Here is a 24,275-nt window from a genome sequence, read left to right as displayed (position 1 = left end):
ATACATACATATTTATACAATTATCTTGCTGCACAAAAATATCAAATCAAACAGGGAAAAAAAGGAGAAAAAATAAAATGCAATAAAAAGAATGAAAATGCAATGCTGTAAAGTGAAAATGCTATAAGTGTAAACACTCAGCTCCCACAGTCCTCTCTCTGGGTGTAGATAGCTCTCTTTATCACAAGATCACTGAAACTGATATTTTTAAGAGCACTTGATTATTTTTCCAGTTTTTAGATCTGACTTTGTGTGGAAAACGTTACACAGTTGTACTCATATAGTTCCTGACTTTGCCTTGGCAAGTAGACTCCCAAATATTTTGTATTATTGACAGTTATTTTAAATGGAATTTCTCTTTGTATCTCTTGCTGCTGGACTTTGTTGGTAATATATAAAAATGCTGATGATTTCTGTGGATTTATTTTGTATCCTGCAACTTTGCTAAAGTTGTGGATTGTTCTTCATAGTTTTTAGTTGATTCTCTAGGGTTCTCTAAAATATCATATTATCTGCAATTAGTGATAATTTGGTTTCCTCTAATTCATTTAATCGTTTTTTCTTCTCTTATTGCCAAAGCTAACATTTCTAATACAATATTGAATAGTAATAGTGATAGTGAGCAATCTTGTTTCACCTCTCATCTTACTGGGAATGGTTCTAGTTTGTCCTGCATTACATATGTTTGCTGATGGTTTTAAAAAGATGCTACTTGATCATTTTAAGGAAAAGTCCATTTATTCCTATACTCTCTAGTGTTTTTAATAGGAATAGATGTTGGATTTTGTCAAATGCTTTTTCTCCATCTATTAAGATAATCATATGACTTTTGTTAGTTTAGGTGTTTTTGTTTTTTTGCTGAGGCAATTGGGTTAAATGACTTGCCCAGGGCTACATACTAGGAAGTGTTAAATGCCTGAGACCAGATTTGAACTCGAGTTCTCCTGACTTCAGGGTTAGTGCTCTATCCACTGCACCATCTACCTGCCTCTTGTTTGATTAATGATATAGATATATTTTTAAGTTTAAATAATGAATTTTACTTCCAACACAAGTGATAATGGAGGGGGAAAAATAAACCACAAAGAAACATCTAAATTGAAGATTCCAAGTTATTTAGGAGTTTTCTTTATGACACTGATGTTACAGTTTTTACTAATATGTAACAGTTTAAATTTATGGGTATAAAACAAATAATTTTGACTACACTTTTCATTTAGCTTGATATATTTCTTTTAACACACATTCAAATTGGAATGGGGAAGAATTCAATTCTTTCAATAATCTGACAATTCTTCAGATTTTTAATGAATTAGTTCACAACTCCACCTACAATGCATTAGTGTCCATCCCAATTTTTTCATATCCTCTCCACCATTTTATCATTTTCCTTTTTTGTCACATGGGCCAAACTGACATATGGGGATATAGTATCTCAGAGTGGTTTTCATTTGCATTTCTCTAATAGTGAGTTAGAGCATTTTAAAAAATACAACTATAGTTAGCTTTGATTTCAACTGAAAACTGCATTTTCATACATATCTTTGACCATTTATCAATTGAACAGCGACTTGCATTCTTATACATTTGACTCAGTTCTTTATATATTTGAGAAATGAGGACTTTATCAGAGATACTTGTAAAAATTGTTTCCAGTTTTCTGCTTTACTTTTAATGTTGATTACATTGGTTTTGTTTAGGGGGGAAAAAAACCTTTTTAAATTTAATACAATCAAAATTATCCATTTTATATCTCGTAATGTTCTCTATCTCCTTTGGTCAAAAAATTTTCCCTTCTCCACAGATCTGACAAATTAATTATTCCTTGCTTTCCTAATTTGCTCATGGTGTCACACTTTATGTCTAAATCATGTACCATTTAGATTTTATTTTGGTATATGGTCTAAGATGTTGATCTATAGTTAGTTACTATGACACTGTTTCCAGTTTTCCCAACAGTTTTTGTCAAATAGTGAGTTCTTATTCCAGAAGCTGGGGTCTTTAGGTTATCAAACAGTATATTACAATGGTCATTTGCTATTGTCTTTTTTTTTTAATTAAGGTTGTTTATTTTCAAAACATATGCATAATTTTCAGCATTCATCTTTGCAAAACCTTATATTCCAGATGTTTTTCCTTCCCTTCCCCCCACCTCCTTCCCTAGACAGCAAGTAATCCAATATGTTAAATACATGCAATTCTTCTATACATATTTCCACAATTATCATGGTGTTCAAGAAAAATCAGATAAAAAAGGAAAAAAATGATTAAAAAAAAATACACTCCAGCTTCTGGGATGAGAACTCATTATATGAAAAATTCTGGGAAAATTGGAAAATAGTATGGCAGACACTAGGTACAGATCAACATCTAACATACTATACCTAGATAAGGTCAAAATGAATTCATGATTTAGACAAAAGGTGATAATAAAAGCAAATTAGGAGAATAAGGGATGGTCTACCTCTCAGATCTGTGAAGAAAGAAGGAATTTATGGCCAAAGAACCAGAAAACATGATGAAATGCAAAATGGATAATTTTTATTACACTAAATTAAAAATATTTTGCACAAAAAGAGCCAATTCAACAAAGATTAGAAGGGAAGCAGAAAGTTGGGGAAAAGCCATGTTTCTGATAAAGGCCTCTTTTCTAAAATATATAAAGAACTCACTCAAATTTTTTAGGAATACAAGTCATTCCCCAATTGATAAAGGGTCATCAGGCAGTTTTCAGGTGAAGAAAGCAAAGCCATTTCTAGTCATATGAAATAATGCTTTAAAATCACTACTGATTAGAGAAATACAAATTAAGACAACTCTGAGGAGGTACTTCACATCTTTTAGATTCATTAAGGTGACAGGAAAAGATAATGATAAGTGTTGGAGGTTATGTAGAAAAACTGGGACATTAATGCATTGTTGATGGAGTTGTGAACTGATCTAACCAATCTGGAGAGCAATTTGCAACTATGCCTTAAGGGATATAAAACTGTAAATACCTTTGATCCAGCATAATCATTACTAGATCTGTATTTCAAAGAGATCATAAAAAGGGGAAAAGAATTGACATGTGCAAAAATGTTTGTAGCAGCCTTTTCTGTAGTGGCAAGGAACTGGAAATTAGTGAATGCTCATGAACTGAGGAATGACTGAATAAGCTATGGTATGTGAATGTAATGGAATATTATTATTCTATATGAAATGAGCAGGCTGATTTCAGAAAAGCCTGGAAAGACTTACATGAACTGATGCTAAGTGAAGCAAAGAGAACCAAGAGAATATTGTGCACAGTACAAGATTATATGATAATTAACCACGATAGATTTGGCTCTTCTCAATAATGTGATGATTCAAGGCAATTCCAATAGACTTGTGATAGAAAGTATCATCTGCAACTAGAGAAGAACTATGGAGACTGAATATGGATCAAAGTATATTTTCACCTTATTGTTGTCGTTTGCTTATTTTTTTCTTCTCATTTTTTCTCCTTTTTGTCTGATTTTTCTTGCACAACATAATAAATATAGAAATATGCTTAAAAGAATTGCACGTAAGTTTCCCTCATCCTCTTCTCCTCAATTCAATTATTTATAATTTAAAGCAATTCCCAATATATCTTGCATCCATTCATCTTTTCTGTTTCCATTCTTAATACCCACAACAGTCTCATTATTACCCATCACCCACTCCCTTACATGGAATCACCAAACTCATTATTATGTTATTTATACTGCCGACAAAACAATATTTCTTACGCATGCATATGTTCATACATACTCAATGGCTTATTACTGATTAACAAATGAAATAAAAATTCCTCCTAATATCATTGAAGACCCTCCATAATCTGTATTTATCCTCCTTTTCTAATCATTTCATATTGCTTTACTCCACCCACTCTCTGTTGCAGTTACACTTGACTATTCCCTGTCCTCCCAATGAGCTCTGTGCCTTTCTTTACATTATCCCATATGTCTGAATACTTTCCTTTGAGTCTTAATATGCTAATAGTCTATCTTTCAAAGTCCAATTCAAATACCAGCTTTTCAGTAAAAGCACTTTACTTTGTAACTCTCTAATTTACTTTTCATGTGGAAGTTGTAGTGGTGGCTCACACTAGAAAATATGCTCCTTGGGATCTGGGATTACATCTTATTTAATTTCTCCCCCAACTTCTAATATTTCCTATACTTAGCCAGCATGAAATAAATTTTGCTGTTGCTAAAAGAACACAGAAAAGTATATTTATTCTAGTTCTAGAGAGGGAATATATTTATTAATATTTAAAAGTACTAGTTATTAAATTGCATAAAAAACTTTCATATAATGACAAGCTAAAAATGAATAGCAAAAGAATAGCAAAGGAATTGGGGGAAAAGGATACTGCATACATCACTGCTAAATATTTGCAACAGGTATAAAAATGTTGACACATAAGCATTTAATTTTATCTATAAGTAGCTAGACACATATACCAAACCGTATCTTATTTTACAATCTCTGATAACCATGTCCTTATCATCTAATCTGCTGCTCAATGTAGAACAAGGAATATCTGAGATTATACCCTTAGTGACTTGATCACTTAGCTCTGAAGTAATTTCCTAAAAGCTTTGAAATTTTGATTGGTTAGTCAATCACTGAAAACACATTTAACCTATTATGACTAACTATGCATTGATGTATTCTTTCTTTCTTTTGGAATATATATCAAATAGATTCAGGAGGACCAGCCTCAGACATTTAAAACTTCCTAGTTGTGTTATCCTAGGCAAGTCACTTAATCCCAATCGCCTTAAAATAAAAACAAAAAAATCAAACAAGAACAACAAAAACACTCTATCATTTCCAAGAACCTTTGAATGGCAAATGCTTCCAAAATCTGACATGACTTTATCAAGGGAAATGATATTAAAACGAGATCTGATTTGCTGCTGCATCCTAAGGACCATAAAACTTTTCACATATGACTTGAAACTGAAATCTTTCAAATGTGGCACTTCTCTGATTAAAACATGAGATTCTTGAAATTAAGAGCAAGGATAATTTTACTTTTCAATTTATATCTTCAGCCCTTTGTACACACTAGGCAATTTATAAATGTTCATTCATTCATATAAGAGCAAAATGAAGAATATATTCAATAAATAGATTGCCTAGTACTTATCTACCAGTAATGTAGCAGGGAAAAGGCAATATAGATCATTATATGAAAAAACCTCACATCCTTATGAACAATTAAATAACAACTGAAACAATTTTAAGGAACCATTATGCTGGTAAATAAAAATGATAAACTTAATTTTAGTGACTCTATGAAGATTCTGGTAGAATTCTAAAAGTTGATTTAATCTTTTGGGAAAAGAATCCTAAACAGAGAGCTACCAATCTATTTATGCCTTTTTTAGTTGATGTTTTTCTGTAGGGCAATATATTTTAATATAACTCAAAAGAAAAACCTGTACTCTGTGGAAATAGGATGTTTCCCCATGATTCCTTTGGAATTGTGGTTGATTACTTTATTGATCAGATTTCTACGATACTTACTTCACGGGATTATTTAAGGATAAAATGAGATATTTCTAAAGCATTTAAAATAGCATGTGGTATACTATAAGTAAAATTGCTTGTTCTCTTCCCTTGTCCCAAGTCTTTCAAAAATAATTATCTATATAGTATTATTATTATGGTATAAACTGTTCTCCTGGTTCTGCTCACTTCAATGCAAAAGTTCCCTGTTTTTTCTAAAATCATTCCCTTCATCATTGCTTATGACCCAGTAGTATTCTATCATTACACATACATAACTTACTTAGTCATATGAAAAACAATAAAGTTATGTTCCCATAGAGGAGGAAAACTGGAAGTCTGGAAATTGACGTAGTGCAGAGGAAGGGGGTTGGGGAGTTCCTGAAAACAGTTGAAACTGTTAAAACTTAGTTGTGTAGTTTAAAAAAAAAAAAAAAAGCTGAAAGTAGGACTAGAGTCAGTGTGCTTAATTGCTTCATAAATATTAACTTCTCTTCAGGAGGAGCTAAGGCTCATTTTGATGGTCATACAATATATATATAGTGGAAGGGGAGACACCTAAAAAGGTGTATATTGTAGGAGGTATGCCCTGCAGGAGTCAGAATAAGAGGTGGAGCTTTCAATTTTTGTATAACTCTAGGATTTAAACAGAGACTACACAAAAGGGCCTGAAGTTGGGGCTGACACAGAACTCCCTGGAAAGTCTCTGAAATGACTGGGCAAGTCACAACTTCTGAGAGCATTACTATGAGAAATAAACTAGGTTAAGTTTCCACAAAATGTTGCAAGCCTCAAAGTAATATAAGATAATAAGTATCACTGATCAATGAATGGTGAAAAATAGAAATAAAATCTATGATGCTGAAACAGAGTATAGTAAATAGTCTGTAAGTGGACAGAACTTTGGACTCATTTGCAACAAGTTCTAAGGTAGCTAGTCAATACAAATATATTAAAAAGTATTTTAACAACACTTATAGGTTCATGGGTTATATGACCAATAAAACAAAGGACTAGACATTTTCTCCAATCACCAATAACTCTGAAAGGGGAAAATATTATGTGCCAAGTATAGATTAATAAATGGCTGTAATCACAGGAGAAAGAAAAAAAGCCCAAAAAGTTAACAGTTTATTAATTAACAGAGGAGAATGATAATATATCACATTCTCATTCACTACCCATATACTAACATACAAGCTCTAGTAGGACATAAACCAACCCACTATAGTTTGAAATGCACTCAGATAACCTGTTTATAGCATGTATCTACTAGGCATATTCTACCTCTGCCAATCTATTATTAGCAAGAAGTAGATGTTGGTTTGCCCAGCCACATGAAGTAGAGTGGGAGGGATGTGAATCAGACTTCTTTCTGCCTGGAGCAGCCCTTTAGATCAGGAAACTCCTAGTAAAAGCCTCTACCCAAATTATACAGATTGCCCTGAAGCAACATTGAAAAAAAAAAAAGCAGCAAATACTGATTCTGCCTTGACAGAGAACTAAATAAAAAAGACATGGGGGCAGTATGTTTGGCTGTGCCTGCATGGAACCTGAAAAAAAGTGCACTATAATCGGGGCAATGTAATCCCAACCCCATCTCCAACCCAAGCAATGAGAGGCAGAATTCTCAAGAGAAGGATAATTCAGTCAAAAAATCTAGTGCACAAATAGATCAACAGAAAAGATATTAAAATTAGAAGGATAGATACTAAAAAAACTAAAAATATTATAACATTTCTAAATATAACAAAAGAAACTGAGCCAATGCCTGATCAACAATGTGATATTCTAAGAAACTGCATAACTTAAACATTTTCCAGAATTATTCAAAAGAGAAATTAAAAACTAATGTTTTCCACATCCTCCAACAATAATAGATTCTGACTATACCCTCTGATATCTATATATGTTTATTAGTCATATGTATATTTATGTATAAATTATATAGATATTCCATAAGAAGCAGCATTGTCTAGTGCAGTGATTCTCAAACTTTTTGTTCTAAGAACTACTTAACACTCTTAAAAATTGAGGAAAACAAAGAGCTTTTTGTTTATGTGATTATTTCTAAAATATTTGCTGTAGTAGAAATTAAAATGTATTAGTATTATTATGGAAATGTTTTTAACCTTTTGGATGCCTGAAAGGGCATCTAGGATCTGCCAGGGATCCCCCAAACACACTTAGAAAACTTAACATAACGGAGAGAAAGACAGGCAAACCTGGATTTAAGTACTTCCTCTGGCATGTACTGGCTGTGTGACCCTGGGCAAGTCACAACTTCTGAGAGCATTACTATGAGAAATAAACTAGGGTTAAATTTCCACAAAATGTTGCAAGCCTCAAGGTAATATAAAACAGTAAGTATCACTGACCAATGAGTGGTCAGAAAAAGAAATTGACTTTACAAAATTCAGATAAAGGGGTCTAGGCTAGAAACTAGCTTAAACCAGCCAGGGTCAATTATACTAAGAAGGCTTTTCTTTAGAGTGCTTACTTAATGAGGCTCATGCAAAGTATCTTCTCCACTCAAATAACAACACAAATCTAGACACAACAGGGTGGGGAAGAGGGTGTTCTCATGGTATACCAGGAATTGTTCCTCTTGTCAATTAAAGGGTAAGTGGGAGGAGACCTAGAAAAGCTTCTAGCTTCTGAAACAGCACTCTCTCAGGGAAGTGTGCCCCCTTCTCACTAGTGAAGGCTGCATCCTTCAATCCCTTTCACTCTTTCAATAAAAACACTACAGATTTTGAAATTAAGTCTTGAGTCTTGTTTCTTCAGTGCTCTAGAACAGAGCTATCAATCTCATTTAGGCCCACAAGAGGACGTTTCCATTTGAGTTTGATACCATAGCTCTAAATAACATTCTAAGTTTATAACTTGCAGGAAATGGTGATATGCACTGGTGGACTGCTCTTTTACCAATGAAATAAAGTCCCTATCCTTATCCCTAGGTACTACTATATTAACAATTATGTGTATCATGAAAATCAAATAAAAATAACTACTGAAAAAGTATAAGATAAAGTTCATTATCACATAATTAAAGTTTCTTCAACACCTGAGCTTTAGATTATAAGTAGCACGGAAACATTTAGCACCACAGATAAAAGCTTTATGGAATTAACTTTAAGCAAACCCTGAAGTTAATTTTTAAAAGCTGACTGTTGCTAATATTGCAGCAAGCTATAACTACTACAAATGCATTAGCATAAACTATTTAAAGTAGTTTCTTAAAATGATATAGTCAAGAATCTTTAAATCACCAATTCAATTCAAAGTGGTTCAGAAAATGACTCATTCTCTCACCCTTATCCAGATGTTGACTTCCAACTCTATAGTATTCCATGGTTCACTGCAGTACAGACAACATAAGCACCACATTAGAATTTTCTGGTTTTCATCTGCAGAAAGGAAAACAAAGAAACTGAATCAAATTTTTAAAATTTCCTGAAAAGAAAAAGACAAAACAATTCCAAATTTACAGAAAATTCAAGATCATATGTGACATCTGACTTTCAATTTTTTTTTCTTTTTTACATTATATATGCTTAACTGAAAGTTTTAGATAATTGCTTTCCTTTCAATCATAACTGATTCTAAAGATAATCATAGTTACTATTTCCAATTTGGATGATTATTTTACAAACCATTTTCTGACTTAAGATGGCACATTGAAAGATGTTAGAAATGCCTAGTTTTAGATATTCCACAGAAATATCTGAAAACAGCTACAGAGAAGTAAGCTCTCAATTCAGTTCAAAATTGCACAAAAAATGAGTCAGAAGATGGAGTTTAGAGAGGACAACAATGAGCAGGGTAATGTTAGTAGTAACATATTAAATTTAATATGTTTAAAAGGAACAAGCTATGTGTAGTAAATTTTTCATGTAGAATACCTCTTTTCTGATCTTTTTTTCACAAAAAAATTAACTTTCTGGTTCACAATTTTTGAAAAAAATCAGTAATCTGAGAAAGGAGAAACGCTAACTAAGAAGTCAGGAATAGCTTAAAGGAGTAGGTGGTACTTAAACTGAGGAAGAGAAGGATTTTAAGAGCAAGAATTAAGGATAGAGTGAAATCTAAGAATGGAGAACAGCTTTTTGCAAAACTATAGGACAAAAAGGTGTGGTGTCATAACACTCAAGTTCGAATCCTGAACCTGCCACTTAACCTATATGATGCTGCTCAAGTCACCTGACCCTTCAGAACTCAGTTTCTTCATCTGTAAACTGAGAGAATTAAATCAGATGATCTATAAGATCTCTTCTAGATATGCACGTATGAAGACTACTGACATCTATAAAATACAGTGCTATTATTTCCAAATTTAGAGCCAAACTAAAACACCACTAATTCATATTCTCTCTCTCTCTCTCTCTCTCTCTGTATGTGTATGTGTATGTGTGTGTGTATATATATATATATATATATATACACACATTATATCTATTATATACATTGTATTTATATATACATTATATCTATTAATAGAATTATTATTCATTAATTTATCAAAACTTAAAAATAAATTTATATTCTCTCTCTGAATCAAATCTTGGGGCAATTCCTCCTATAGCTTTATACATTTATACTTAATAGAATTCCCTTTCATTTTAGATGCAACTAATAATAATAATAATAATAATAAATATAGTATTGTATGATTTGTAAAGCACTTTATATGAATCAATAAACATTAAGTATCTATCATGTGCTAGGTCTAAGCTAAAAACTAGGGATCCAAAAAAGAAACAAAAGATAGTTCCTGCCCTCAAAGAACTTATAATCTAATGTGAAACATACATATACAAATAACTTATGTACAGGATAATATGCATAATTTCATTTATTCTTTACAAAAACAAGATGGATGCTATTGTTGGAAATAAAATTTTGAACCCCAAATAAGGACGTAGTAAATGAACAGCCTCAGAATGAGTGAGGCAGTTTAAACTTCCAATATGTTCATACAGAAAGCAGATGTCAAACTCCAAAATGAGTTCACATACTTTACAGAAGCAAGAGCGTAGTCTTTTATCCCTTCTACCAGGCACAAAGTCCCTATACCAATCCTCTAATGGCTGGAAAGATAGGGTTAACACTCTTTCCTGATTCTTCTACATATATCTCTTAGTATACCTCTCCCACTACATACACTGTATGACCATTAAAATGAGCTTCAGCTCCTGGGGAGAAGTTAATATTTATGAAGCAATTAAACATGTGTACTCTAGCTAAACTATAACCTTTGTTCTACTTTTAGCTTTTTTACTAAGCAAGGTACTATCCACTTTCACCAAGCTTCAACTGGTTTTGGAAGCTCCCCTAATCCCCTACTCTGGACTACTTTCAGCTACAGATTTCCAGTTTTTCTTCTCTAAGGAAACATAACTATTTATTGTTTCTCACACTATCATCACCTTTTTATAAATAAGGAAACTATGGGGCTGAGAATTCAAGTGACTTGCCTAGAATCACATAGCTAGAAAATTTCTAGGGCAGGATTTTAACATAGTTCCTCCTATTTATAATTCTAGCAATGCCTCCTAAGAGACTTATCAGAATTATAGTGGGAATGGGGGGGGGGGTTCCATATTTACATACTACGATATGTAAGGATTTCAAAATTTAAAAATAATAATTTAATGAAAATTGAGACCTCAGGTTTAGAGTCAAAAAGGGAATGACTTTTGCAAGTTAGTTTTTAGTGTAGTTTCCTCCTCTGTAAAAATGAGGATTTTGGAGTAGATCTCCTCTGAATTTCCTTTCAACTCTAAAACTATGAACATATGACTTCAACAAGGTAGAAAGAGAACAAAGAAATAAATGTATGATCATTATACCCACAAAATGACAATAGAAGTATTAAATATAATAATGCTCACCCTTAAAGTGGACATTCAAGAGGGCAGCTAAGTGGCACAGTGGATAGAGGACCAGCCCTGAATTCAGGAAGACCTGAGTTCAAATCCAGCCTCAGATACTTAATACTTCCCAGCTATGTAACCTTGGGCAAAGTCACTTAACTCCAATTGCCTCAGTTTAAAAAAAAAAAGTGGACATTCAGATAGGGGTGGTATAGGTTTTATTTTTCTCATGCAAGAAGAAAAGTTTTCTTTCCCATGCCAATAAAATTACACAACCACAACAGTAAAGGATCTTTTTCTGCCAGAGAAACTCATCTTTTAAATTATACTTTGAAAAAAAAAATGAAGAAGCTCGTTAAGAGAAATTCTACAAAATTTTGAATGAATTTTGACTAACAATATAAAAATTCAAAATGATATTTAGAAGTCTGGGATTTGGTAGAAATAAATTCATCAAAAATTTGTTCTAGAAGAATAACTCTTTAAAGTCTTACCATATCCTATGACAAAAGGATTCCAGCAAAGCCTTCCCAGCAACTGACCAATTAAGGGAAATCTCTGAATAGCTGTATGAAAATCCTGTAAAAAAGACCATAAAAAGACATCTCAGATAGACTAAAATGATATCAATAACTATTTTAAACCTTAGTTATTATCTTTTGGAAAAACAGAAAATATAACTGAAGCTCTTTGGGTAGTTAATCAAAGTAAGACTCTTAGGCAAAGACTAATTTCATAGGTCATCTAAAACTTATATGCATCATTTCCTTAATGTAATACATGAATTATGTTAAAATTTTAATTTTGTGTAGTGGATCAGTGGAATAGGTTAGGTTCACAGACACAATAATCGATGACTATAGTAATCCTGTGTTTGATAAACCCAAAGATTAATTTCTGGGACAAGTATTCACTAAGTGATAAAAATTGCTGGGAAAATTGGAAAATAATATGGCAGAAACTAGGCACTGACCAACACCTAGCACCCTGTATGAAAATAAGGTCAAAATGGGTTCATGATTGAAATATAAAGGGTGATACTATAAACAAATTAGAATAACAAGAGATAGTCCACCTCTCAGATCTGTGGAGAAGGAAGAAATTTGTGGTCAATGAAGAACTAGAGAACATTAAGAAATGCAAAGTAGATAATTTTGATTATATTAAATTAAAAATGGCTTGTACAACAAAACCAATGCAGTCAAAATTAGAAGGGAAGCAGAAAACTGGGGGAAATTTTTTACATCCAAGGTTTCTAATAAAGGCCTCAATTCTAAAATATATAGAGAACTGACTCAAATGTGTAAGAATACAAGCCATTCCCTAATTGATAAATAGTCAAAGGATATGGACAGACAACTGTCAGATGAAGAAATTAAAACCATTTCTAGTCATATGAAAAGGTACTCTAAATCACTATTGATTAGAGAATGCAAATTAAGACATTTCTGAGGTCTACTATACACTTCTGAGATTGGTGAAGATAAAACAAAAAGATAATGATAAATGTTGGAGGGGATGTGGGAAAACTGAGACACTAATGAATTGTTGGTAGAGCTGTAAACTGATCCAATCATTCTGAAGAGCAATTTGGAACTATTCCCAAAAGGCTATCACACTGTGCATTCCCTTTGATCCAACAGTGTCTCTACTGGATCTCAAAGAGATGCAAAAATGTTTGTAGTATAGTGGCTAGGAACTAGAAACTGCATGGATACCCATCAGTTGGGGAAGGCTGAATAAGAAAGTAATGGAATATTATAATTCTTTAAGAAATGATCAGCAGATTGATTTCAGAAAGGCATGGAAAAACTTACATGATGTGATGCTAAGTGAAATGAGTAGAATCATGAAAATATTGTACAAAGCAACAGTAAGATTATATGATGATCAACTGTGATGGACTTGGCTCTTTTCAACAATAAGGTGCTTCAGTACAATTCCAATGGACTTGTGATGAAAACAAGCTATCTGCATCCAGAGTGATAGTTATGGAGACTGAATGTGGATCACAACATAGTATTTTTATGTTTGTTATTGTTGTTGTTTGCTTGCTTGTTTTTTTCTTCTTTTGATCTGATTTTTTTTGTGCAGCATGATAAATGTGGAAATATGTTTAGAGGAATTGCACATGTTTAACATATTTTGGATTATTTGCTGTCTAGGGAAGGGATGAAGAGGGGCAGGAGAAAGAAAAATCCGGAATAGAAGGTTTTGCAATGTTGAAAACTATCTTTGCATGTATTTTGAAAAATAGAAAGCTATTATAAAAAATTTCAAATTAAAAATGTTTTTTAAATTTCATTTTTTCATTCTTAGAAATCATGAGAAGTTATAGGATTTGAACGAGAACTTCGTAATAATAACATACGAGTTTATATTTGATAATTTATAATTAGATAATATACTTAAGTTTTGTGCTGAAATGTAAACCAATGCCCTAAAATTTGTAAAGATTTAATAGCACACAAGGCATAAGGGTAAATATTTCTGTCTATTATTACTTGTGTTCATTGTATGCCAAATGACATTATAACCATAATCTCCAGCTTACAGATGAGAGGAAAAGGGAAGGGGGAAGGCACAGAAGAGAAGGAAAAGAAGGGTCAAATAGGTATTTTTTAAACAAATAAAGAGGTAGAGTAAATTCTATAGGTTGTTTTGTATTTGGTCTGTTTTCCCTTTTCTATATGTTTACTGTTATATAATAAATGGAGAAATTTTTAAATGGGACAGAACAAAAACAATATGGAAGTAATAAAATAATAGTCATTTACTGCTGCAATAATTTCCTAACATTTGTTTCACATTCAAGGATGATCTTGGAGTTTTGGGGGCTATGCACAGGAGGCCCAATTTAAACCAAGTTTCATGGCTTTGATAAACCAAAATGATATGAAACAATCAGAATGTATTAAATATCATGCAAAATATGCTTTTGTATACAAGTTTCTAAAATACATATAAATTTATTTGATCATCACAAAGATATATTCAAATATCTAATTTGCTTGATATTTATTAACCAATTAAAATATTTCACATGAAAAGCTTTTAGTTCTTATAAAATTTTAACTTTAAAAACAAGTGTTTTACAAATGACACTGTTTTTGTAATATTTAAAGCACAGTATAAGTGATGAACCTACTATATTTGTATAAAATAATGTTACACTGAAATAATTTCCATAGTGAAAACATTTTATACAAATGGTAAATGATATAAAATACAAAATTTGCACTCACCAAAAACAATTATAAAAAAATTATGTAACAGTGAAAATACTTATGTAATATTTATAATACTTCTCAGTGATCTAAACATGGTGATTTTCAGCTTAAAGTAGTACAGAGTTAAAGTTTGCATGTCAGCAAGCTCTTCAAGATTTAAGGGATCAGTTACAATATAACATAGAAATACCTTTAAATAATCCAATTTATGACCTGACAACCAGGATCAAATTCTTGTTTACTTTAAAGAGAGGGGATTTTTAAGCCTACTTGATTGGTCAGGAAGTCTCATGTGACAGTATAACCAATCAAGAAAAAAAAGACTTCTTTACCAATAAATCAGGAACTCAGGAAACACATTCTTGTTTGCATTACCTGTGGCTATTTCCCCAATTTGCCTCTCTGATCCAGTAATACATTAGGTCAATACCACAAGCCTCTTTGCTACCATTAGCTTTCTGACTTGCTGAAATCTGGGGTGCAGATTGTTTCTGAAGCTGTCTTCAAAACATTTCATTCCTCCAGTAAGCTACTTACCATATGTTTCAAGGTTTCATAAATCTGCTGCAGGAACTTCTGTAATTGAGGCAGGTGAAGGCAGACATCTTGCTGGGATTCCAAAGTAGTAGCCTGGCCCCACGCAACAGCCTTATTCAGCCAAAACTCAAAGTTCAAAGATGTGTCTAGTGTATCCTGAGCCATCTCATGAGAGAAAAGGCAGAACTTTAAACAGTCGTGTTGTTCAGGCTACAATTCAAGAGAAAAAAAGGTGACAACTAGTAAATATTAATTGGCAAAGCAGGAACATATCAAAAATATTCTTCTCCCTATTCCATACACTACAGCATAGTTAATGATAAGAGTACATGGGACTAAGAAACTAAACTTTTGGTGCTTAAAAAAAAGAAAGCCCCTACTGCTTCAATGGTGGAATGCTTAAATTGCTTCACAATGTTTCCCAACTAGAGATCTGAAATTATATGTATTTATTGAAGAAAACAAAGACTTCTAATTTATACAAATTCTAAACAAGCAAAAAATCACAAAATCACATGTATAAAGTCATAGAATAGAAGTCCATTAAAGAGAATGAAGCTTAGGTCCATTGACATTAAGTGACTTTTCCAAAGTCACACAGTTAATGAACAAGTATTTAAGCAGTACTTACTATGTTCTAATGAAACAATCACTACTCACAGTAAGTGTACATTTTAAGGTGGAAGACAAGTATACACAAATATATACACAGCATAAAAATAAATTTAAAATAGGCATAAATATAGGCAATTTAGGAGGGAAAGAGTAGGAGGTAGGAAAGAATGGTAGATGGGAGGGATAGGGTGATCAGTGTAAGTTTCAAGCAAGAACTGATTAGTGGTGATGGTGTTGGTTGTTTAGTCACGTTTGACTCTTTATATCAGAGCACACCAGATCCTTTTTTACCTTCCACTCGTTCTCAAAGTCTGTTCAAGTTAATGTTCATTATTTCCATGACACTATCTATCCATCTCATCCTCTGCCACTCCTTCTCCTTTTGTCTCCAATCTTTGCCATCATCAGGGTTTTTTCCAAAGAGTTCTACATTCTTATTGGGTAGCCAAAATATAGCTTCAGCATTTGACTTTCAGCAGACATCAATTAACTTCTTTAGGTATTGACTAATTTGATCTCCTTGATGTACAAAGGATTCTCAAAAGTTTTCTCAAGCACTACAATTTGAAAGCATCAATTCCGTGGTGCTCAGCTTTCCTTACAGTTATAAATTACTTTTAATTTCATGGATGCAGTTGCCATCTGCAGTGATCTTTGAATTTAAGAATATAAAATCTGATACTGCTTCCATTTCTTCTCCCTTTGTTTTACCAGGAAAGGATGGGACCAGTTGCTAAGATCTTAGGGTTTTGTTTTCTTTTTTTCTGATTTTAAGCTTCAAGTCATCTTTTGTACTCTCCTCTGTTACCCTCATCAAGAAGTTTCTTAATTCTTCACTTTCTACCATTAAAGTGATGTCATCTGCATATCTGAGACTACTGGGCAAACTGGCCTATCTAGCTAAAACATTGCATCCCAGGAGAAGGATCAGTTCAGCTAAATAGTAAAGCTCCTCATGGTGAAATCTGTGAGGACCTTCTAAAAAAGAGACATGAGATCCTGGAATTCTGGAACTGTAAGTTGTATTAAGTCATGTGTGCCCTACCACTAGTGTACTGGAAGTCCATGTGCATTTTTCTTCCCTTTTGGACTCCAGCTGTATTTATGGTGAAATATGTATCTGACATTATGATTTCTAACTACTGATTCTGTTGTGTCATTTGAGTAAATACCTTTACTATATCCTTGCTAAAGATCTTTTTTTTTTTTTTTTTAAATTGTACCTGAGTTGAATCTTGGTGGGAAAAAAAGGGATTCGATGAGGCAAAAGGAGTGTGTTCCAAACATGGAAGGTAGTCAGTCCAAAAGCACAGAAACAAAAGATGAGAGTGTCATGAAGAAAATGCATCAATCACTTCAGTTGGTTTGATTGAACTGAAGATCATGGGAAGGAGAGGAGACCCAAAGAGGCTGAAACGATATGGTGGCTCTAGTTGTGGAAGCCTTTAAACACTAAGCAAAGGTGTTTACGTTTTATTTTGGAAAAAATATAGAGTCATTAGAATCAGTTGGACAAAAGGTTCATACGGCTGGATCGTGGTAAAAAAAATAGTACTTTGGCACCAGTAAAAAGGATGGACTGAAACAAAAAGAAACAAGACAAAGAGAACAATGCAAGGTGATTGTAGATAGGATTTGAATCTAGATCCTTTGACTCAGGAATCCCAATTCTTTTCATTGTACAATTCTCATTTTTTTGGATTTTGAATCTAGATTGATTCATATCTAGATTGATTCATACATTTGAAGATGGCTAGTATTTGTTTATTCCTTTAAAAAAAATAATGAATACCTATAATGATAATGAATACCTAAAAGTTCTTCCTAGTTTGCTCTAACTCCCTAGTATTTTCTGAAATTCGTGTAGCTAGATAAGCTACAGACTAGCTTTCTGGAGGATCTCTGGACAAGCCTTGGTCTTAGGTGGAGGGGTGATAAAGGCAGGAGAGCCACTAGGAGGATTTCTGTTTCTGTGTCCATCTTCTGTGTCTGTGTCTCCTCTGTCTCTGTCTAACTCTGAGATAGAGTTCGAGCTCTCATCTCCAGTCCTCTCAGCCCTTAAATACCTCAGTCTAATTACATCATTACATCACACTAAGTATATGCCAACTACAGTGATTACATCATTATATTACACTAAGTATATGTGAACTAGAGAACCATTATCTCATCCATCACACTGAGTAAATACTGCAAGTATCCTTCCTTCAAGTAGAACACAGATGGTCATGCCCTCCATGACTTCTGAGGGAGGGAAATGAGAAATTACATGGGGGAAATGGAGAGCCAAACCAGATATTTTTAGCAGGTTTCCACTGGGCTATAGAGTCTAATACCTTACTCAGAGTTCCCCCACTAATCCATGGCCCTCTACAAGATAGGACAATGGATAGAGCACTGGCCCTGAAATCAGGAGGACCAGAGTTCAAATGTGACTTCAGAAACTTAACACTTCCTAGTTGTGACCCTAGACAAGTCATTTAACCCCAAGTGCCTCAGCAATAAAAAACAAACAAACAAACAAACAAAAAACCACTTCCTAGAACCATTTTAAGTCTAGAAATAGAGTATTATTTAACTAAGACTCAACTTGAAAAAGAGGTTATGTTTTGAATGAGTAAATGCAAACAAGCATAATAATATAACCATTGTACTTGCTTTTTCAAACTTGGGTTAGGTTCAAGTTATACCAATAACTATAGTAATTTCATTTCCTTCATCCTGTCTTTTTAAAGAAATGTCCTCATCTGTAAAATGAAGATTCAATCTATTACAATCTAAAAGGTAAAGTGATTTGTCTAGGATCTTTTATGGCTAACAAATGTAAGAAGAGGAAGACAAATAGTAATATCTCCTGAATCCAAGTCCTTCCCTCAAGCCCCTAAGGTCAATGGGATAATGAATACCAGATAATTATAAAAAATGTCATAGGAGAAAGTACTGAAAAGGAGACAGAATCTTAGAAACACTAAAAGAACTTATTATAGGAATGAATTTTTAAGGCTAACTAAAGACTGTCACCATTTAACAACAGATTAACTGCAGACTACAATCTCCCTTAAATACCAATATAAATCATATTTGGAAGCCTGCCAGATAACACCATATTTGAAGTTTGCTTTCCTTATGTCTCTGACATTTCCCAACTTAGACAACACAAAAATTGAGCCTAGCTATAACAAATATGGCTCATTCATCCATTTCAGGTAGCAATCTTGTAAAGAAAATTTTTCTGTATACCCCTTTGGTATAAGTCAATCCAAGCTTATCCTACTCCCACCTCCACCTCCCCCCAGTCATAGAATAAAGTGCAAAATTCAGATTTATGAACAAAATACTGGAAAACAGACTGATTACATAAAACTAAAAACAGAGAGAAATGTTTACCCTTAAAATGCCAATGGTCTCCTTAGTTAAAAAACATTCATTTAGAGCTTAGGAGTATTTTATGTGCACAAGAAAAGTATTATATATTTAACTGTCAGTCTGAAAACATTTCTGTTTCTCTCTAAAATCTTTATAGTGATCATTCTTAAATTGCTGAAAGGTTAAAATATATTTTTATCTATGTATTTTTGATTCTTGGAGAAAATGCTCCCGAATTATGCAAATTTTATCTTCCTTATTTTGAGTGGTTAAGAGAAAATACATGCTAATAAGATTTTCTTCCTTCAAAATCAACTATTTTCTTTTGCCCATATTTACCTTTATGAAAAGTCCACTAGGAGGAGCTGGCTTTTCCTGTGTGTAATTAGAAAACTGTTAGTTTTTGAAACAGTCTAATCAAAAACATAAACTAGAATTGAAATAAAATTTCAAAATATAAATAAAATCTATATATTTGAAGCATTTCTAGTACAAAACTTCAATCCAAAATAAAAATATATATAGTCAACAGACAACCCAAAAGAATTAAAGGACTCATTTATGGCTATTAAATACGAGGGAAATTAGTCTTCTCAGTTATCTCCTTTATATCCAGAAGAATGTTAGCAATATATACTTCCAAACATGAAAAAGGAAAAACTTCTATTTCTCTCCCAAGATGAAATTTCTAACACACAAAAATGGTCTATAATATTACAAGACCCCTTAAACTTGGAACTACTCCTCTTACAATATATAATAGAACCAGCTATTCAAGAAACAATCAGTACATATAGATTTTCTCCACCCCAAATAATGCAAGCATATATAAGGGAAGTATTTAAATATATGTGTATATAGAATGTTTTCTCTCTTTTTCCCTCTCCCCTCATATAAAAGAAACACATATGCAAAAGTTATGCAAAATAATTGAAGGACACTACCAAGTAGAGAGTGAGATCAGGAAAGGTCATAGAGACTCAGAGACTAGTATGATGAACAGCATATGTCCTATTTGTTGTACTAAACCCCTTCTTTCATATATTGTATAAAAAGCACTTAGTACTTCCTTATTCAATTTATTTCAACATTTATTATTCATCTACTATATATAACTATCCTAGGGTAAGGGGAATACAAAGACAACAAATAAAATCACTTTCCTCAAGTTGCTTATTGGAAGAATGTGAGCAACATATGAGTAGAAAAAAAGACAAACATGAGATTCCATATCTAGTAACTGATCAGATTTGAGTGGTAAGGGACAAAAAAGAATTGGAGATGAATCTAAGATTATGTATCTGAGTGAACGGGGATATGGCAATATACCCAGTAGAAAAGGGGACATTTGGAGAAAGAAAGTTAAGGGGAAAGATGTTCAGTTCAATTTTGAGCAGGTTGAGACTGAGATGCCACAGGGACATGAAAAAACAGAGTAGCAGAGAATATGAAGCACAGGACTGGAGTTAAATAGAGAAATCAGTGTTGCATAGAGAGATGAGATCCTTTGTCATTTCTAGAGAATAGAACTGAATGATTAGGAACTTCTATATATCACTAAAGGAAAGAAGAAAAGTCCAAGACAGAGCCTGGAGGAATACTCATATTTAAGAGGTGAATTGTTGTTGTTCAGTTGTTTCTTCAACTATGGTCGACACTTCATGACCCCTTTAGAGAGCTTCTTGGCAAAAACACTGGAATGATTTACCACTTCCTTTTTCAATTCATTTTATGGATGAAGAAACAAATTGAGACATTAAGTGATTTGTCCAGAGTCACACAGCTATTAAGTGTCTGAGGCTTGATTTGAATTCAGATCTTCCTGATTCTAGGCCTTGCACTATATCTACTATGCCACCTAACTATCCCAGAAAGCGAGAGATACGCTTTCAACATTTCAACATAATTGATTTTTTTTTGGTAATTTTATGTATTTTCTTTTATGCACTTGAATTACATAGGCTTCACTCGACTGCCAAAAGGGCAAAAAAAGAGGCCAGGAATGTAAATGGGATGTTTATCATCAATCCAGGCTATTAATCTCTCAGAATTCTTGTTTCCTTTTGAGGATCAGCTAAAGTACCACACCCTCTAAGATTGTCCCAATGCTATCCTATACATTTAAAAAATTTCAAATCCCTTTGCCCAAGTCTTTGAGTGCAGAGACTATCTCCATCTTCATACTTTTATCTCTAGTTAGTGCCATACACAATGCCTGGCATATACTATGTATTTCAAAAATACCTCTTAATTGATTTATTGAAGTCTTGATGTCATATAAAATGTTAGAAAGAATTTTATTTTTCCTATAACTAAAAAGAAATGATTATTTTTACTCAAAGTAATATGGCAGTGTAGTTTTATTGATCATTCACTTGGGCTTAGAATTTGAAGATATAGGTTCTAGTCCTCCAACAACCAAATCCCAAAATGAATTAGCTGTGGTACAATGAAAAATACCCTGGATTTCGAGTCAAAGTGGTTAAGTTCAAATTTCATTATATTACTATATTGTCAATTACTATACTTATGACCCTGAGAATATCACTTACCCTTTCTAGTCCTCAATTTACTCCTCTTTAAAATAAGAGAGTGGGACCAAGTGACCTATAAAGTCCCTTCAATCTTAGGAAATACAGTCCTGAGTTAGTTTCCTTATCTATTAAAAAAAGAAAGTAATTTATATGATTTTTAATATCCCTTCCTGGATGAATATCCTATGATAGCTTTATTAAATAGATATTAGTAAATTATATTTCATGAATGTAACTGAAGAAAAGCAATCCCAATCAGCAGAAGAAAAATGAAAAACCATTTCAACAATGTCTTAGACATAGAAGGTACTGAATAAATGTTTATATCACTCTATAAAACAAAAGAGAGGAATGAATTTAGTGATATTTAAGGTCCTTCTGGTTCTAAATATGATTTTATAATCTTGATCAACTGGACCAGAAGATCATTAATAAAAGAAGAAAATGTGCAGAGGAAAAGGAACATAAATGATATTTAAATTATAGCCAAGGTAAAGTAGATCCTTTCCAGAAAATTATGATTTAAGCATCAATAGCAATATCAAAGAGTTTCCTCATCAGAAATTTTCTATACCTATGAAATCATAAGTCTTCTTCTTAGCCACTCTGCTCCATCCAAAAAAGTATCAGGTATATTATTTCAGAGGTTTCCTTTTATATTTCTAATTGTTTCCAATACAGGCTTAAACATTTCCCTGTAAAACTAACTTAATAGAATAAAATGATGAGTTATTACTACAATAGCTTTCTGGCACTGAACAGTCCTAAAAACCCTGACATAAATAGACATCCACCCTTAAATAATTAACATAATTCTAATGGCTATGAGTCATTTAGCATAGTTATGTTTTATTGTTCTAGTGAGGGCACTATATTCATGAGACATTGTATATAACCTTTAGTCTTGTAGAAGAAGGAGCATGTTATGATTATTTTTCTGATTATATCTGTTTACACTCTCATTGAGCGTTAGTCAAGGTTTCTGTTAAAACTAATAAGTACTAGCTGTGTGACCCTGGGCAAGTTACTTAACCCCAATTGCCTCAGCCAAAAAAAAAAATAAATAAATAAATTAACAAGTTAGCAATCTGATACATATAAAAGCAAAGGAACAGATTAGAAAATCAAACTAAAATTATGAAACTGCATTAATAATTCATTTTAAATTTCTCCCAAACAGGATAATCATTGTATTAGAAAACTCAAATTAAAAGTAATTCAAAATTATTTGAAAATTTAGGGTACTGGGGCAGGTAGGTGGCACCACCCCTGAAGTCAAGAAGACCTGAGTTCAATGTCTCAGACACTTAACACTTCCTGGCTGTGTGACCCTGGGCAAGTCACTTAATCACAATTGCCTCAGCCAAAAAAAAAAAAAATTATAGAGTACTGGTCAATCAAAAATAGAATTAAGTTCAACAACAGTAAATCATAAAATAAGGCATGATTAAAAAAAAAAAGCAGAAAATGAAATTGGGGAGTCACTGTGGACCCACAAGCAGAAAACCAAATTATAAATGCTATGAAATGCCATAGTAAAGAGAAAAAAAAAGAATTGTGGCAAGAATATAGAAGTAATTTCACTAGAGTCAGCACTGTTCAGTTTTGGCCTCTGTTTTAAAACTCAAAGGATTAGGAAAGATCATATTTTGCTTGTTGAACAAACAAATTGAATGTCCAAAAAATAATTCAAGAAATTCACTGGAATATATATATAAGATATAATAAGTTTTGCTTCTATGAGTGGCTCAGGAATAATGCATACAATACAGCTTTTTATTTAGAGAGCATTTGTGGTTAAGTGTTAATAAATAGGTATGAGATTGATCATTTCTCCAAACTTTGGAATTACTCCAACCCAGGGTACTTCCGTGCCTAGGCAAGCCCTTGATAAAACACAGATAAAAAGGAAGCCAGCATAATGAGTAAGAGACCAGTTAAAAATACTCTCTGACAAACCTCCCATACAACACCTACAAATCCCATGGAATAGTCTGCTCCTCCAAGACTGGCATTAGAGTTTCAAATCCGAGGAAAGTTAAGTCTGAGATTACAACAGAGTCCAAAAGAGGTAAAGATGGACAAGTAAACTATGCTTTCTATGAATTTCCCTACATAATTGTACCTATTGTTCACCCTCACTATTAGAGGGAAACAGACTTTGCCCAATCCTGGTGATCAGAGAGAAAAGAAATCAGGGAAGAAAATCAAGCACCAACCATCCTGTAGGGGACAGGATTGGGGGTAAGCATATTTTCAAAAAAGAACATAAAAAACAATCAACAGAGTGATTGACAAACCAAATAAAAGCTAAGCATTTTAAAGCAATTGTTAAATAAACAAATATTCAGAGAAAAGATCCATCCCAATAGATAAATATATTTTGTGACAAATGATAAGTCAATCCCCTGAAGATAGTGAAGAAGAGGAAATTGTTCTTCTGAAACAACAACAGAACATCTTTTTAAAATACTTTGGTTCTTTAGCAATATCATTCTTAAATTATATTATAAGGTAGTAATTATCAATTATTATTATTTAGAAAGTAGTCTTGCAGAAAATGAACATACAACATTTTATACCCACGA

At 32.8% G+C, this 24,275-nt stretch overlaps 1 protein-coding gene across 2 annotated transcripts in view; it reads right to left on the bottom strand.

The window, feature by feature from the left end:
- FANCC (FA complementation group C) overlaps positions 1–24,275 on the bottom strand; it is a 175,840-nt gene that overhangs the window by 118,865 nt on the left and 32,700 nt on the right. Inside the window, exons 1-4 of one of the 2 annotated variants that reach the window (XM_031937703.1) lie at positions 19,493–19,510; positions 15,173–15,382; positions 11,900–11,984; positions 8,845–8,939 (exon numbers count right to left, since the gene is read on the bottom strand). In XM_031937703.1, the coding sequence (XP_031793563.1) occupies positions 8,845–8,939; positions 11,900–11,984; positions 15,173–15,337 (345 nt within the window). In that variant the 5' untranslated portion in view covers positions 15,338–15,382; positions 19,493–19,510. Of the gene's footprint in view, positions 1–8,844; positions 8,940–11,899; positions 11,985–15,172; positions 15,383–19,492; positions 19,511–24,275 lie in introns of those variants that run through there. The other variant, XM_023497293.2, reaches the window with a different exon arrangement.

This window comes from Sarcophilus harrisii, chromosome 1 (genome assembly GCF_902635505.1).
Source record: "Sarcophilus harrisii chromosome 1, mSarHar1.11, whole genome shotgun sequence".
Classification (NCBI taxonomy): domain Eukaryota; kingdom Metazoa; phylum Chordata; class Mammalia; order Dasyuromorphia; family Dasyuridae; genus Sarcophilus; species Sarcophilus harrisii.
Note: the sequence above shows the minus strand (reverse complement) of the source record. Positions and strands in the feature narration are given on the sequence as shown.